The sequence below is a fragment of the Apaloderma vittatum genome, unplaced genomic scaffold (genome assembly GCF_000703405.1).
Source record: "Apaloderma vittatum isolate BGI_N311 unplaced genomic scaffold, ASM70340v1 scaffold8289, whole genome shotgun sequence".
In the NCBI taxonomy this organism is placed as follows: Eukaryota; Metazoa; Chordata; class Aves; order Trogoniformes; family Trogonidae; genus Apaloderma; species Apaloderma vittatum.
Window position 1 is genome coordinate 6 of NW_009733485.1, and position 16,533 is coordinate 16,538.

Consider the following 16,533-nt stretch of genomic DNA (forward strand, 5'->3'; position numbering starts at 1 on the left):
CCCTTTTTCCAATCTGTGGGAGCTTCACCAGACTGCCACTACTTCTTGAATGTGGTGGCTAGTAGCTTAGCAACTTCAGCCACCAGTTCCTTCAGGACCCGTGGATGTATCTCATCAGGTCCCATGGACTTGTGCACCTTCAGGTTCTCTAGGTGTTCCCAGACCTGATCTTCTCCTACCCTGGGTGGTTCTTCACTCTCCCAAACCCACCCAGCAGCCGCTGTGATTTGAGTGGTGTGGCTCAAGTGATTAGCAGTGAAGACTGAAGCAAAAAAGTTGTGAGTACTTCAGCTTTCTTCATGTCCTTGGTAAGCAGGTCACCTGTGTCCCTCCGGAGAGGCCCCACATTCTCACTCATTTTTCTTTTTTCTCTCACATACCTGTAGAATCCTTTTCTGTTATTTTTAGTGTCCCTGGCCAGATTTGATTCTGTCTGGGCTTTAGCTTTTCTAACCTTATTTCTGGTTTCACAAGCAATTTCCTTATAATCATCCCAGCTTACCAGTCCTTGCTTACACCATTTGTGGATTCCTCTTTTGTATTTGATTTTGGCCAGGATTTCCTTTTTCTTCCATGTGGGCCTCCTGGTGCTTTTGCCTGATTTACTCTTTTTAGGAATGCAGTACTTGTGAGGTTGGAGGAGATGAAAGACATTGAAAGACAGCCAGCTTTCCTATGCAAAATACTAATTTTTATGATGCATATTTGAGTTTCTATCTTCCTTCTGGTCTTTAGTTGTTAGCTGTTGCAGGATATTTTGCAAGTGCTTTTGCTGAGTTTTTGTAAGTTTTTAATAATTTTGGCATCTTTTAAGTAGGGAAAATGTGCATAAATATTAAATAGTTCTGTAGTGGAAAAAAGGATAGAAAGAGTGAGCTTACATAGAAAAAGTGATATTTGTATATCGCTTCAGTTAATATCACTAGTTAATGTACTCTTAATATTTGTCAGAATCTCAAGTATGGTTTGTGGAACTTATGATGGTATTTGAGGTTTTTCTTCCTCTTATCTCCTTCATTTAACTCTTCCTCAAAAATAGGAGATTCTGGTGTCTGGGGCTTGAAAAAGAATTTTGCTTTGTTGGAGCTCTTGGAACGGTTGCAGAATGGACCCGCTGGGCAATGTGGGACAGCAGAAGAAGCCATTGGTCTATCTGGAGAGGTACTGAGCTTTAAAAAAAACAGAAAAAAAATTGTTACGTTTGCTTAAAGTTATCTCTAGATAGAAAAAAATTAAAGTCAGTTCTTTGGTAAATAAAATTTCTATAGTAATGCTTTTGTTTTCTTCTGGCATCTGGTATTAAGGCTGCAGTTAATTGCTTCATAAATAAATGTTGAACTTTACTGACTAAAGCAGGAAATAAAAAGGCATTGTAAGCATGCATACTCTTTTCCCCGTGTTAAGGCTTTTAAAACTTCTGGAAAAGGCTACTCATTTGCATATTTTAGTTACAGTGATTTAAAGATAGTTTTCTAAAAGTTCGTACTAACTCTTCCTAAAGACTGCAGCTCTTCTAGGCTCTCACCTTTTATCGTCATTTGGTATCACTACATCATGTGACAGCACTTCATTATCAAAACTGTCTGCTTTAATCATTTCGGTAGTAACAACTGCTATGCAAAAAGTATCATGCAATGCTATTCTCAGAATAGATAACTGTCCCAAGTGCATTTTTCCATTGGTATTTTGTCTGTAACTTTGTAATTCTTTATATATGATGTCTTCTTTGGAGGAAATGACTAGAACATGAGTTATTTTATCCTCCAAAACTTTACAGATTTCACTGAAGTTTGAGTTTATAAAATCGCTGAACACCTTAAGAGTGGTTTATTGGAGTTGACTGTAAATGAAACTGAAAAGTTGATTTTAAGCTCTCAATAAATGTTTAAAAAACAAAAATCAAAGCAGTCCTAATGTCTGCTAGTGTAACTTTTAAAGAGGTGCTGTTTTCAAGCTTATATTGGTAGCAGGTCTTCTGATTTTCCTCAGTTTTGGGAATTAAACATTAACAACTTCGGTTTTGGCTTTCTTTCCTTTTTTTTTTTTTCCCTTAGAGTATCATTAGGTGCGATGAAGATGAAGCCCACATTGCATCTGTATATTGCACTGTTTGTGCCACTCACCTGTGTGCAGACTGTTCGCAGCTTACTCATTCTACCAAGACACTGGCGAAGCACAGGCGTGTGCCTCTTGCTGATAAGCCTCATGAGAAGACCATGTGCTCCCAACACCAAGTGCATGCTATTGAGTTTGTTTGTTTGGAAGAGGGCTGTCAGGCGAGTCCTCTTATGTGTTGTGTCTGCAAAGAATATGGGAAGCATCAAGGTCATAAGGTACTGCTAGTAATCTGTTTCTAGTCATGCTATAGGGTGGCTTGCAAAACTATGTATACAGTTAAAGTACAAAACATTATATAGAAGGGAGGCCAGATTCTTGATATGTCTTTCCAGAAGTTACTTTATAACATTTTTTCACTTTCACTTCATTTCAGGTAACTGCTGTGATAAAATTACAAGAAAAAAAACATTGTTTCTAAGATCATAATATTACATATATATTAAGATGGACAGTTCCTTTATCTGATGCTTTTCTGAACTTGACAACATTGAGACGCTAATTCTGAAGTTGTTTTCATCATACAAACACTAGGTCCACCCAACTTGGTGCAGTCTAACTACTGTTCGTTTTTGTATAATTGATTGGGTAAACAAGGAAAATTTGTGTGTTAACTTGTGTAGTTGCTAGATACTTAATCTCAGCATAATCTGTAACTCCTGATTACATTTTAAATTGCAAGATGGTTTTAAATTCTTACTTGCTTTTCTTGTATATGCATATATGTGTATGTATATATGTGTATATATATAAATATGAAGTTAAATTATTTTAAGATTATTAAGGAGGTTGTTTGTAATTGGCCTTTGATATGTTGCTTTTAATTAATAGCATTCTGTCTTGGAACCTGAAGCAAACCAGATTCGTGCATCCATTTTAGACATGGCCCACTGTATAAGAACTTTCACAGAAGAAATCTCAGATTATTCCAGAAAATTAGTTGGAATTGTTCAGCATATAGAAGGAGGAGAACAAATAGTTGAAGATGGAGTTGGAATGGCCCATACTGAACATGTATGTGTTGTGTTGTTTTTTTTTCATGCCACATGCACAGAATATTTGCTTTTTGTAATAACCAAGATAAGGATTTTGTAATAACCAAGATAAGTTTTGTTAGACAAGTTTTTAAATTCATACATCTAAGAAGTCAGTATTGAGTTGTACGTCAGCAAATAGAGGGGAATTTGTAGTCTCTTAAAATGTTTTTAGTCTGTATGAAAATGGAGAGGCAGGAGGAAAAGCTGTGTAACTGTTAGTACAGTATTGAAGTACTGTGGCAGGTTGCATCTGTTCTCAGGTGCTGTCATGCTATTGAAGCTTTTTTCCCTGGTCATTTCCACTGGTGTGTACGTATACAAAAAAAGCTATTTGATAATTGGAGTAACTTCTTGGAGGATCTTGGTCTTAGGGCTGATAAGGCTTTCCGTGTAACTGGGACTTGAACTGTGATGTAGCCAAGCAGTTGTAAAGTTAAGTTAGAAACTGGAATAAAATGAAGAATGTACTTCTGAAATCAACCGATGTCCTTAATCCTCTGCAACGCTGTAGGTACCAGGAACCGCAGAGAATGCTCGCTCGTGTGTCCGAGCCTATTTTTCTGATCTTCATGAAACCCTTTGTCGTCAGGAGGAAATGGCTCTTAGTGTTGTTGATGCTCACGTGAGAGAGAAATTGATTTGGCTTAGGCAACAGCAAGAAGACATGACCATCCTCTTGTCACAGGTTTCAACAGCCTGCCTTCATTGTGAAAAGACTTTACAACAGGTAGGTTGGCAAATGAACTGAAGCAAATTACAGGATACATGAACTGTGAATTAAGTTTAGACTACAAACAAAAAGGTACTCTGCATTTTTATTTCCTTTACAATGTTAAAACAGTAATGATATGATTGAAGTATTCATTACAGGGGTGGTTTAGACAAGGATGATTTGTCCAAAACCATCAAGTCCTCCAATTGCTGTAAATCCAGTGGCAGGATTCTCTTGTCTGGAGTAATTTCTGGTTACCTGTGAGATTAATAGTAAGGAGTCATGAAACTGAAGCATAAAACCTACAAGATTTGTGGGAAGCATTTACAGTTGAGATTACCAGTATAAGTGTTTGAAGATAATGGTCATATGAGGCTGGTAGGGAGAAAATGTTTTAGGGCTAAGTAACTTCCAGTAGCACTTGTAATACTGGCAATTCAACGTATTATGTGAAAGAAGTGGCTATATGAGAGTATCTCGTGGTCCATTATTCACTTAATTCAATGATAGCAAGAGGGAAATCATGTATGTAGTGAATAGTAAATTGAGTGTGAGAAGTTACTTCACTAATGAGTTACTTGTAATTTATTTTTAACTTAATTTGTTCAGAGCTAGTGTCTGGTTGCTTAGTCAGATGTACTTTGAAGTATGCAAAGGTTCCCATCATTGACTGGTGGATATCAATCTTTTTCAGTGTGTTGATGTAAGCTGCAAAGCAGCTGCTGTGTTCCGGCTGCTGGAATGATACATGAATGATATAAATATTCTGTATTTACTATATTACTGTCTCTTAGATTCCTATTCCTGCAGGACTAAAACAGGCGAATGAAAAAGCTTTTTTAGAACTGCAGAACTACTTAGCATCTAGAGGCATTAGTGAGGAATGGCAAGGGCTTCGTGTTTGTACTACAATTTTAAGTAAATCTGTTTTGTAAATGTGAGTTTCTTAACTAGAGTATTTCTATTTAAAGTGCTTCCAGCCATCCCTTTACACTGTGTTTGGTTATTTTAAGTAAGTTGCTAAAGGAAAGTAATGCTTTTGTTTTATTTGTCTGTTTAGGATGACTGCAGAGTAGTGTTGGCCAAACAGGAAATTACAAGATTGCTGGAGACATTACAGAAACAGCAGCAGCAGTTTACAGAACTTGCAGATCATGTACAGCTGGATGCTAGCATACCTGTTACTTTTACAAAGGTATTCTTAATCTCATGAAAGTACAGCTATCCACTTCATGAAATCTCAAACGTAATTTAAAAGAAAGCAAGAATGATATATGTTTATTATGATGCTGTATATGTTGCAGCAAATTTAGGAAGTTCAGCATCAGGGACGCAGTGTCTTATCATATCTTCAGTGCCATCTGATACTTGAACAGCAAAAGCACCGTGCTGTTACAGTTAGTGTGAGAAACATTTGTTTGATGTTGACTACATCAGTAGCTTTGTCTGAGCATTATCTACTTTTAAATATGTAAGACCATGTTTGTGAATTCTGGAAACACAGTTCTTTGGAAGCATCCCTAATTTGTTGTATATTCAACTTAGACCAGAAATCTACCCTTTGGTTTCCCATGTATTTTTGGCTTTTTCATGTGGATGACGTAACTTCTGCAAAATGTTTATTATTTTATTTCCTGAAAATTGCACACCGGTTTTCAAATGTAATAAGGCTATTGTAATGTTGCTTACAGTGTTAAAAATAGTGTATTTCCTTCAGATCATTAGGTGATAATTTGTCTTGGTGTTGCTTTGTATTCACAGATAGTTTAGACACAGTACATCATCTAAGTAGTTTTTTTAATTGCTTTAATATCATTTCAGTATTTTGAAAGCAATGAAATCATTTGAAGTTTGGAGATGGTGATATTTTTCATGTAGGAGAGTACATAAGATTGAATCTCTGAAGAACAAGTAGTACTGTAATTTATGAGGGTTTTTTCATCCTGAATGTGTGAAAGAGGAATATTGTTCCTGAGATGAAACTGGAAGATTTAACTGTTGCTGTAGAAGCCGTTGCTGTAAGGAAATGGATGCTTCCGTGGGGATTCTGTCCCAGTGCTTGTTGATGTCAGAAATACAGTTTCCTCAAAGTAATTTGGTTTGTGGCTTAAAGATTTGTAAATTTCCATGTGATAACTGATCAGATCAACAAATTCAATATTTTCACTTCTGCCCCTTCTTTCAGGCCAGAGTTGGGGGAAGGTCAGAGACAGTTCTGCAAACCCCCATTGTTCCATGAATGAAGTAGCATTCACGTTTCACCGACGATGAATTGCATTCTGTGTATTCAGAACGGATTGATGCTGCCATCTCACAAGGCTGAGTCAGAGAGGCATTTTAAATGCCTGATTTTGCCTTTAGGACCCGATTGCAAATTTCCAAGCATTTGCAAGGAGAATGGTTGCAGCCAACTAAGCCCGTAATAGGCGATTTGAATTGGTCTTGGCCTGAGGGAACCAGAAGTCTCCCAATGTCTCTCGGCACTTAGAAATGAGGCTTTAGTTGTTTTTCTCCTGTGACAAAATGGTATTTTTATGAAATCTTCTGGAGCTTAGATTCTGAATTTCAGACGTTCCAAACAAAGATAATTTTTTGCACAAAACCAGCAGCGATGAAAATGTAAGGTTCAGTCTCTTAGCTTTCTCACTTCTTGCTAAGTTTAAAGCTCTCTTTCTATACGTTTTGTGTGGGTGTTTTTTCTTTTGGAATACTGTTGTGCTGATGGCCACAGTAGTGAGACTTTTGTACCTGAAAGGTCTGTGGCTCACAACAGATTTCAGACAGATGTCACATCTTCAAATCAAAAACTGTAAACTTAAGTGATTCCCAGGAAAAATGTACTAGTGCAGATTTACGAAGTGCGCACGTTAGTAACCATAGCAATCCTAAAGTATGCCACATGTCTCTTAGTCACTTACCCTCTCTCAGGTAATTGTTCTCAGTCCCAGGGAAGATGTCCTCATCTGACCTCTCAAATGAGGGGGGAAGAACCTCCTACAGTCCTGCTGTATATTTGGTAAAACTTGTCTCCCACTCCCAAAATTCTGCCCAAAATCTTACAGTTTTTATACTGTAGTGATGGGATGTAGGGGTGGCAGAGGCATGCCTGGGGATACTTTGGTGTTATCATAAAATTTCCCCTTTTCTCTCCTGGGCACCTCCTATTAGCACACCAGTGCTACCCCCTACTAGTGGTAACTAGCACACTGGTGACTCAGCCAAATTAGTGTATCTTGATACTTAGCCAGATTAGTGTATTTCACACATACATGATTTACTCAGCCAAATATAACACATCTCAGGAGTAGATAGTGGTTGAATATGAGACTCAGGGTGAAATGTTTGTTGTCTGGGTTTCGATTCTGTTCGCACTGGAGTCCTTTGTCTGCTGTTTCTGTTTGGGATGACTCAGGTCATTTTCCACAACCCCCCTTGGGTCATCACAGTAAAGGATCTGTTAAGGCAAGACAGAGCTAAGCTGAATTAACACCTCCCTGCATCTCGCCTTTGTTCACTGAAACCTGTTCTCTGCACAGATGGCCAGGCAGGCTCACTGTCAGCAAGCTCTGCCCATAACCAGGGTGCTGCCTCCAGCAAGAAACCTATAAATTTAGCAGCTCTATCCAGAGGTGCCTCTTTTCCTTCTGCCTTCCTTTAAGCCACATCGTTGTGATAATTGAAATTCAGGTATATCATCATGCACAGGGCAACACCTGGTATCAGTACAGGCTGGGTGATGACTGGACTGAGAGGAGCCCTACAGAGAAGCACTTGATGGTGCTTGTTGATACAGTCAACATGAGCCAGCAATGTGTGCTGGCAGCCTAAAAACCCAACTGTGTCCTGGGCTGCATCAAGAGAAACGTGGCCAGCAGGTCAAGGGAGGTGATTCTGCCTCCTGCTCTGCTCTGGTGAGATGCCACCGGCAGTGCTGGAGTCCTCAGCTCAGGAAGGGCATGGAGCTGTTGGAGCAGGTCCAGAGCAGGGCCACGAAGATGACCAGAGGGATGGAACATCTATCCTAAGAAGAAAGGCTAGAGAGTGTTGAGGTTGTTTGACATGGTGAAGAGAAGGCTCTGGGCACACATTACTGCATCCTTCCAGTACTTCAACGGCCTTATAAGAAAGGTGGGGACAATTGTTTTAGCAGGGCCTGTTGCTACAGGACAAGGGTAGATGTAGACTGGATATAAAGAAGAAGTTTTTTACAGTGACGGTGGAGAAGCAGAGTAACAGGTTGCCCAGAGAGGTGGTAGAAGCCCCGTCGCTGGAAGCATTCAAGATCAGTTTTATGAGGCTCTGAGCACGCTGATGTAGTTGAAGATGTCCCTGCTTATGGCAGGGGGCATTGTACTAGATGACCCATCCCAAAATATTCTGTGGTTCTATGATCAAGGTAGCATTTCTAAGTACTTCAAAATATGTTTCAGGAATACATAGCAATCTTGGCCTATGTTGTTTATTTTATGATTTATGATTGTTGCTTCATAGTAGTAATTCACATTGTTAGCATCAGATTGTTCAGTAATCATGATAGCTTGGTCTAAAGTACAAATAGGATGTTGATTCTCTTTCCTTGCCTCCAAGCAAGGCTTGAGGGTTTTTTTCTGCATGGTTTTTCTTAACTATTTCTGATTACTGCTTAATGCTAATCATGTTGCCATTGTAACATGGTAAAGGATTGGAAGTTACTTGAGGTGAAGAGGCATAGCTATGAACCTTCCAGCAATTAAATAGTTCTGTAGGTGGGGCTTCAGTAGTGTAAGAAAAGAGTGGAAAAGCCACAGAGCAAAGTTATCTGGTCAGAGAATTCCAATTGCTATGAACAACTCCTAATCTGTTCTGACCCAAGAATGATGAAAGAATGTGAAATTTCTCAAGTGCAGCATGAGATTGGCCTTCTTTCTAAGAGGCATTTGGCAGCTCAGAAGTTGCAGCTTCACTACATAGATAATTGAATATTTTGATTTATATTATTGCTGGGGGTGATTGGTGATTATGTCTTGTATTTTTGCAGTCCATCTGTTTAATCACTTTACAAAGAGTGACAAAATAAATATCTTAAACATAAGGGTTTTCTCATTTGAATTTCCTAAACTTGCTCTTGTTTTGTATATGCTGTTTCTTCCAGGACAACAGGGTACATATTGGACCAAAAATGGAAATTCGGGTTGTCACTCTAGGGTTAGATGGAGCTGGCAAAACAACTATTTTGTTTAAGTTAAAGCAAGATGAATTCATGCAGCCAATTCCAACAATAGGTTAGTAACAACAGTTTAATTGCAGTGATTTTTCTGAATGTTTGACTTATCTGTAGAATCTGATTATTTTATATTAATAAGTAAAAAGACTATAAAACTTTAATATTTTTATTCTAGGCTTTAATGTTGAAACTGTAGAATACAAGAATTTGAAGTTTACTATTTGGGATGTAGGAGGGAAGCATAAATTGAGGCCTTTGTGGAAACATTATTATCTCAATACACAAGGTGAGACTGATACATTTTAAACTGTATTTTGTCTTCTAGCCTGCATTTAAGAGCCAAAAATATTATTAATAGAAGTAATTTATAACTGTAAAAAATGGTTCATCTAATCCAAAATGCAGCTGCTAGATTCATAAACTAAGAAATTTTAATCCAGTTGGTCATGATGTCTGCTGCGTGATAAAGGTGCATTCTACATAAATCCATCAGACAGTTCATGCTGCTGAACAAAATTAGAATGTCTCTTATACTGGTTCTGGCTGACAGCAGATGAGGTGCAGAATTCCAAAGTTTGCATAGTGAGAAGTAGTACTTGCCAGGTATGAAATTTAAATAGCACTTGAAATGAAAATACTCAGCTTTCAGGAGCCTTTACTTGGCAACTTAAAAAATTCTGTGGAGTTCTATAACTTATGACTTGGTATTGTGGTGTAATATCTGGTTGTAGACTAGATTACTGATTCTGAAAACATTGATCTAAATGGTGCTAACTTAGAAATTCGTACTGTCCTGCTATAAATTGTCCATAGTTGGCTTCCCATTTAGAAAGTCGTTCCTCATTAATTCATCCAGAATTATCTGTAATAATTAGGAATGACAAACATCAGCTGCTCCCCTTTGTGCATTATTTCACCCTTCATGGTGAACTTTTAACACTTCACATTGTTCATATTTTCAAACTTTTTAAAATTGTGTTTTGGGATTTCTGTTGTCCTCTTAAAACTTACTGTGTGAACACCAGTAATGTAGACATCTGCCCTGAAGAACTGTGTTCGAGAGAAAGTCTAAGCAGTTACCCTGGTGTATAACTGCAGTAAGTTTTGTATAGTTTTGGTGTTGGGTTTTTTTAATTGCAAAACCCATGAGCTTAAATTTTGTCCTCTAGCTCTGCCTCCCTGACTCTCCAGCCTTTCTGGCATCTTGGTTGCTCTCTGTAGCAGAGAGTAAAATCTATTGCTGCTGTGTCAGGTCAATGGCAGTCTTCTCTGCATTGTGTAGCCTGCATTTGAAGAAAGCTGTGTAGATTTGGCTGAACCTTCAGATTTTACAGCCAGTTAAGGGATACTGGAAGAATTGTGTACGAGTTGACTGAGTATAAATGGATCAAGAAATGGTTTTAGATGCTTTAAGCTGAGATACTCAGTCCACACACAGTAAATCTGTTTTTATACCTAAGTAGTTAAAATATCACAGCCTTTACACTAGACTAGGCAATAAACTAGTTTAGGATGAATTCTAGACTTTTGTCCAAAGTGTAGAAGTATGTAAGGTGTTTCTCAGTCCTCCTGGATTTGAAACTGACCTTGCACACTGCTGAGAAACTTCACATAGAAGACTGCTAGAAAAAAAAATTAAAATCATGTAAGGTGAAAGCTGATTTTACAGAGTTTATATTTGAATGTGTGTAAAAGATGTCTCTCTTTCTTTCATAGCGGTGGTGTTTGTTGTTGATAGTAGTCACAGAGACAGAGTCAGTGAAGCACACAGTGAACTTGCAAAATTATTAACAGAGAAGGAATTGCGGGATGCCTTGCTCTTGATCTTTGCTAATAAACAGGTACTTGTGATTTTTTTCACTCTATTACTCTTTCCTCAGTTTGTATGTCGTATTCCAACTTTCTGAACCCTCTGCTATGGGTAGGGAATGATAATATGGAAAGCATAAAATGTAGATGTTTTCCTTATGTTTAATGCTGGCAAATAAGTGATGCTAGAGTGCTTAGTAGATCCAACAATCGTTTTTTGCCTTATGGTAACGAGTAGTAAGTGCACAGCTGGTTTATTGGGCTTTTGTGTTTGGAAAGTTTTTATGTGATCTGTAGTTTCAATCTAAGCCATTGATTAAAAACAAAATGCTTGAAACATAGAGAAAAATAATTGAGTCTCTATCTGATTCTGTTGCAGGATGTAGCAGGTGCACTTTCCGTGGAAGAAATCACAGAACTGCTGAGTCTCCACAAACTCTGCTGTGGCCGCAGCTGGTATATTCAGGGTTGTGATGCCCGAAGTGGTACAGGACTTTATGAAGGATTGGACTGGCTTTCGAGGCAGTTGGTGGCTGCTGGTGTACTGGATGTGGCTTAATTTTAGAGCAGCTGTAATTTAAAGTTGTAGTTTAATGTTTTGTTCTGTTTTGATTTGGGGTTTTTTTGCACGATTTTGGATATTTTGGCCAGGTCTGCTGACTGAACAGGGGATTTTATTCAACTTGCTTGTTCCAGAAAAATATAAGCCTTTATCCTAAGTTGGATAACTGGTTCAGTAAACTTATGCCGTTGCTATTATAGTGTTTTTGAAATTTGATACGAGTAATGAACCGGGTCGCTACAAGGGTGCCTTGAAATTTTTCTTGGTGAAATTAGGTTGTTAAAATTTAAAATTCTTCCCTGAAAAAATATGCATTGGAATTAATCTAATAATTACAACAAGGTTACAGTAGTTAATTGGTGTCTGAAAAAAATTGTGTGTTTTAAAAATACTTTCCCAGAAAACTATTCCAAAATCCATCTCAAGGTATTAGAGCAGCCAGCTATGTCTATTAGTCAGAAGTAAATGGTGCTACTCTTTAATATCTAAAGATTGCATTAATCTGAAGGTGTCGTTGAAAGTTGCGTGTAAATACACCAGAAAAAGAAAATGCTTCACCTGTTACTTACTAGCTTCCCTGTTTGTTACCAGAAGGCATCATAACAGGCAAAGGAAATGGAGAAGAGTGAACAGTGGTGCAGGGGTAGGGGGCTGTGGCATTGTTTCACTAATTGTTTTCTACTTGGGGAGGGAGGGGCTAGTTGGTTTTGTGGTTTTGGTTGTTTGGGTTTTGGATTTTTTTTGGTAATTGTACACATGCTAAATTATTTATGGACAGACTGTAGTGATACTGAGGTGAAAGTGTGTTGTGCATGCTTGAGGGCATAATCTGCCTTTAGAGGTTAATCTTACTCCTCAGGAAGTAAAATTAAGTTTGAAAAACCCCAAAACTTCTTAAAGAAGTAGTATGGTATGTCAATCCAGCTATGTACTCTTATGCAGAAGTCATGCTCCCAGATTAAGATAGTGGCCTTAATATTAAATAACACATTGTACAGCAGTGTATGCTGATTATAATACAGAAGAGCAGATTGTAAAATGTGATATAAAACTTCCATAATTAGATTTTAAGTTCTCTACTGTATCTTCTTCATGGAACTGTCAGCAATGTCTCTGTTTTTGAGGATTACTCATTCACAAACCTGTGAAATAATGGCTGTGTAGCACTGTTTAAATTTAGAGGAGGTTACAGTGACTTACTGATGTCTTTTTTTCTGCTGGACATGCAACTCTGCTAACAAATTTTTCTGTCTGGTATGCACACCAGAAATCTTCTGCCCTTCCTTTTTTAAGTGCATACCCACGGCCAACTGAAGAAGCCATGCCATGGACCTCTTCCTGTTGGTAGGGGAGCTACAGAGAGAACAAGGCCAAGAGATCAAAACTGCCCATCATCACTTTTCTTAATGGAGCAGAGGTGGATTGAGGGAGTGAGACAGTGGAAGTGAGTGGTGTTTTTGCAGATGGGTAGATACTTTTCCCACGCTGAAGAGTGTGTTTAAATGTGAAAGCTGTGCACCTCACCTAGCAAGGAAAATATATCTGTGGCTATGGCTTTTACTGTAGTATTATTGATCTTGCTATGTTTTCGCACTGTGTACCTTGGGTAAAGCCAAGATTGTATAAACAAATAATTTAGTGTATTTGCACTTTGCTTCAGGAGGAAGCAGTTAACTACTTCCTCATAAGGACACCTGTAGTTTTCTTTTGTTACTTAAGATTTCATGTAAGTTGTGTTAAATGGAGCTTCAGATTCAGCCAGTTTAATGACTTGAATTGTAGCTGAAAGAACACTAAGCTTTAAAGTAGTTACATATTTGTGAAATGGACTTGGATTGCCTGTACATAGGTCCTGAGAAAGGGTATTTACTTTCTTCGACAACCTGATGAATTTGGAAATAGTTTACAGTGGAGTAAGAGGTGTTTTCTTGCACCTACTGAACTAAAAATTGTTCAGCCTTCCCTGCCTGTAACTTCTTGCACAATAGACAGTTGGCTGCTCTGACCTGAGCATCTGCTTAGCATCTGCTTAGCTGCAGAGTAGTCCCAGGTATAGTTAGGGCTGACTGTCCCCTCATAGCTCTTTTTAAAACAGGAGCAAGTTCAAAGCATGGCAGATACATTTTCTTAGAATATTATTAACAGGGAAGACATTAATTCTTTATAAAAATCCTGATTCTGTAATTTTATTTTAGCTGGCTTATGCTTTAGTTATACATGACTCTCAGTATAGTTCTACTTCTACTTTAAAATGTTCAAGGTGACCAGTTTGGATTTTTAATAACATTACTTCTGAAGGCAGAGAAAAAAAATCTCACTTAAGCATATTTTGAGTACAAGGATTGGTTGTGATACATGGAGAATGCTACCATAAAAGTGTTTTTAAGTGGAATTTAAGATGACTTGAAATAACTGTGAAAGTGTTGTATTTGTCTGTGAACTCTTCAGTGTAAACAGGTACACTAAGAGGTTTATTTGTATTATAAATTAATACTACATATAAACTGCTCCAGTTACAAATTTAAGCTTGTTTTACCAGTTCTACTGAAATTTAGTTTTTAGTGTACTGACTTATGCAATATGTAATTGCAATATTTCCTTAACTACAATTCACTCAAGCATTACTGTGGGGATTATTTGAAAAGACTGAGTAATGTGTCATAGAATTTTGACTTAATTGTGAAGTTAAGTTGAGTAAATAAAACATTCAGTGACTGTGTTGTGGCTTTCTTTAAAGAATCTCAGCTGAAAAATAGTATGTTTCAGCTAAGTGAAAAGTGTTTTTCCATGTGAGATGGTCTTACTATATGCTACCTTCAAATTTATTGCGGACTATGTGGAACCTCAGGGTTTTACTCTGAGATATTTCTTGTTCTGAACTGCTCCAGTAGGTAAAGATAACTTGAAAGGGTGGGCTCTTTCAGATCATGAGCTGCTGCAATTTGAGTTGCCCAGAAAATTAATTTTCAATAAACACATGTATATTAATGTATAATGTATATTAATAAATGTGCCCTTTTTTGCTTAACCTCCTCAGAATAGAGGTGTGCTATATTTAATGTGCTGTAAAATTTTTTTTTTTTACTGTTTCCTCATATCCCTTTATCTCACTGAAGACAAGTTTCCTAGTGGTAGCAGCTTTTGAGGGACTGAATGTGATTACCATCACATCTCATTTCATGAATGAAGGTACCAGAAGTGAGTCCCATGTGCAGTGGTGTTATGAGAGGAGACTTAACTATCCCTCATAGCAATAACAGCTTGAGAAGTTATCTGAGCTTTGAGGAATGCTTCAGAAACACCTGATACAAGCTTAGTTCAGGTGACTGCTGTCATTTATTTTTGAATAAAAATTAAGCCAGAAACACACTCCATTGTTTCCTCATTATTTTAGTTTAAGGAGTGAAACATTATTGGCAATTGCAAGATGTGACCATTGTTCTGGAACACAGTAAACATGTACAGAAGCACTTTTAGATGACAGAGGTCAAGACTTTAGTATTGTGAAAAGGATTAATTAGATTTGAAAGATGCAAATCAGCATGAAAAGTTACAGACTGTACCCTGATCCTATTTTATAAATGCTTGCATGAGAAATGGTGTGGCCTTTTATCCTCAGTTTTGCATAGAAGAAATGCAATAAAAACAGACTCTGTAAGAAACATGCAATGTTTTTACTTTAAAATACAAAGTTCCCAAAAATACAGACTTAGGGCAGTTGAGGTACATTAAAAATAGTAGAACTCATAAGTGCTCTGTCCTGGCACTTCTCAGATCCAGGGATTATCAAAAAACAGAGAAGGATCAATTCAGATTGGACATTAGGAAGTTCTTCCCCATGAGGAAGGTGAGACCCTGGCACAGGTTGCCCAGAGAGGTGGTGGAAGCCCCATCCCTGGATGTTTTTAAGGCCAGGCTGGATGGGGCTCTGGGCAGCCTGAGCTAGTGGGGGATGTCCCTGCCTATGGCAGGGGGGGTGGATCTAGATGATCTTTAAAGTCCCCTCCAACCCTTGCAATGCTAGGGTTCTATGAAAAATGTTCTTTTCGGGTCCCACAGTGCTGAGTTTTGTTTGCCTTTTTTTTCTTAATCTGGAATCTTCAACTCTTCACTTACTTCACAGTGATGTTAATGATGCTGATATCCTCATAAGGTTTGTCAGTTTTGGGATTGACTTTTACATTTGAGATTCTCTGAACAACTTCCATTCCTTTAGTCACCCGTCCAAAGACACTGTGCTTGTTGTCTAGCCATGGCTGTTTGAGGGCACAGGAGGAGAAAGAAAGCACATATTAAAATGTAAAGCAGCATGTAGGTTAAGTACCAAACCAGAAAGATATTGATCAAGAGTAAGTGAATATGGACATATTATGTATGTTTGGACTATGAAAAAAAAAACAAACCCTAACACCATTTAAATATTAGCATGTAAAATATTAGAGTGCAGCTAATACACATTCATATGCATTAAAACTCCCCTTTTCAATTGTTTACTTAAAGTATTATAGAGGTTAATTTCCAGCAAGGCAGTTTCTCTAAGTACTACCTTCAAGCATTTGTTTTGTATCTATTCGATTCACACCATATCTCAAATCTTCAAATGATCTAAGCAAGAGCTCCATTTCCATCAAGTTTAAACTGTATGTTAATATAAAGCACAATTGCAAAAATGCCTGATGCGCTAAGAATTTGATACAACACGTAAATCATTGTGTGCAGCATTTATTTGCAAAATAAGAAATTATTTAGATAGTATTAGTCTGCTCCTTTTTCCATCTGAAAAAAACCCCACATTTTTACTATCCAGTTAGCATCTCAGGCCTTATGTTTTTAATATTACTTACAGTTGGCACTACTGTTATAAAAAACTGGGATCCATTGGTATTTGGTCCTGCATTAGCCATGCTGAGTGTATATGGTCTATCATGTCGTAAAGTTGAATGAAACTCATCTTCAAATTCTCCTCCCCAAATACTTTCACCTCCCATTCCTGTACCAGTTGGGTCACCAGTCTGAATCATGAAACCCTGCATAGAAATTAAATGTTATTACATCATCACATAGAAAAACTAGCAAAAGTGGTTTATGCCAGGTT

The 16,533-nt window shown here is 37.7% G+C and overlaps 2 protein-coding genes across 2 annotated transcripts in view; one reads left to right on the top strand and one right to left on the bottom strand.

Moving 5' to 3' along the window:
* Nucleotides 1-992: 992 nt before the first annotated feature.
* Nucleotides 993-11,435, top strand: TRIM23 (tripartite motif containing 23; the record flags this gene model as incomplete). The annotated part of the gene is made up of 9 exons (XM_009875914.1): nucleotides 993-1,161; nucleotides 2,055-2,333; nucleotides 2,947-3,129; nucleotides 3,664-3,879; nucleotides 4,925-5,059; nucleotides 8,996-9,125; nucleotides 9,243-9,353; nucleotides 10,784-10,908; nucleotides 11,256-11,435. Coding segments are annotated over 9 exons (1,528 nt in total), but the record flags the coding sequence as incomplete, so codon positions are not given.
* Nucleotides 11,436-15,524: 4,089 nt separating this feature from the next.
* PPWD1 (peptidylprolyl isomerase domain and WD repeat containing 1) overlaps nucleotides 15,525-16,533 on the bottom strand; it is a 10,163-nt gene continuing 9,154 nt past the window's right edge. The window contains exons 10-11 of the mRNA XM_009875913.1: nucleotides 16,283-16,465; nucleotides 15,525-15,694 (exon numbers count right to left, since the gene is read on the bottom strand). Of these exons, the coding sequence (XP_009874215.1) occupies nucleotides 15,551-15,694; nucleotides 16,283-16,465 (327 nt within the window). The 3' untranslated portion in view covers nucleotides 15,525-15,550. The remainder of the gene's footprint in view (nucleotides 15,695-16,282; nucleotides 16,466-16,533) is intronic.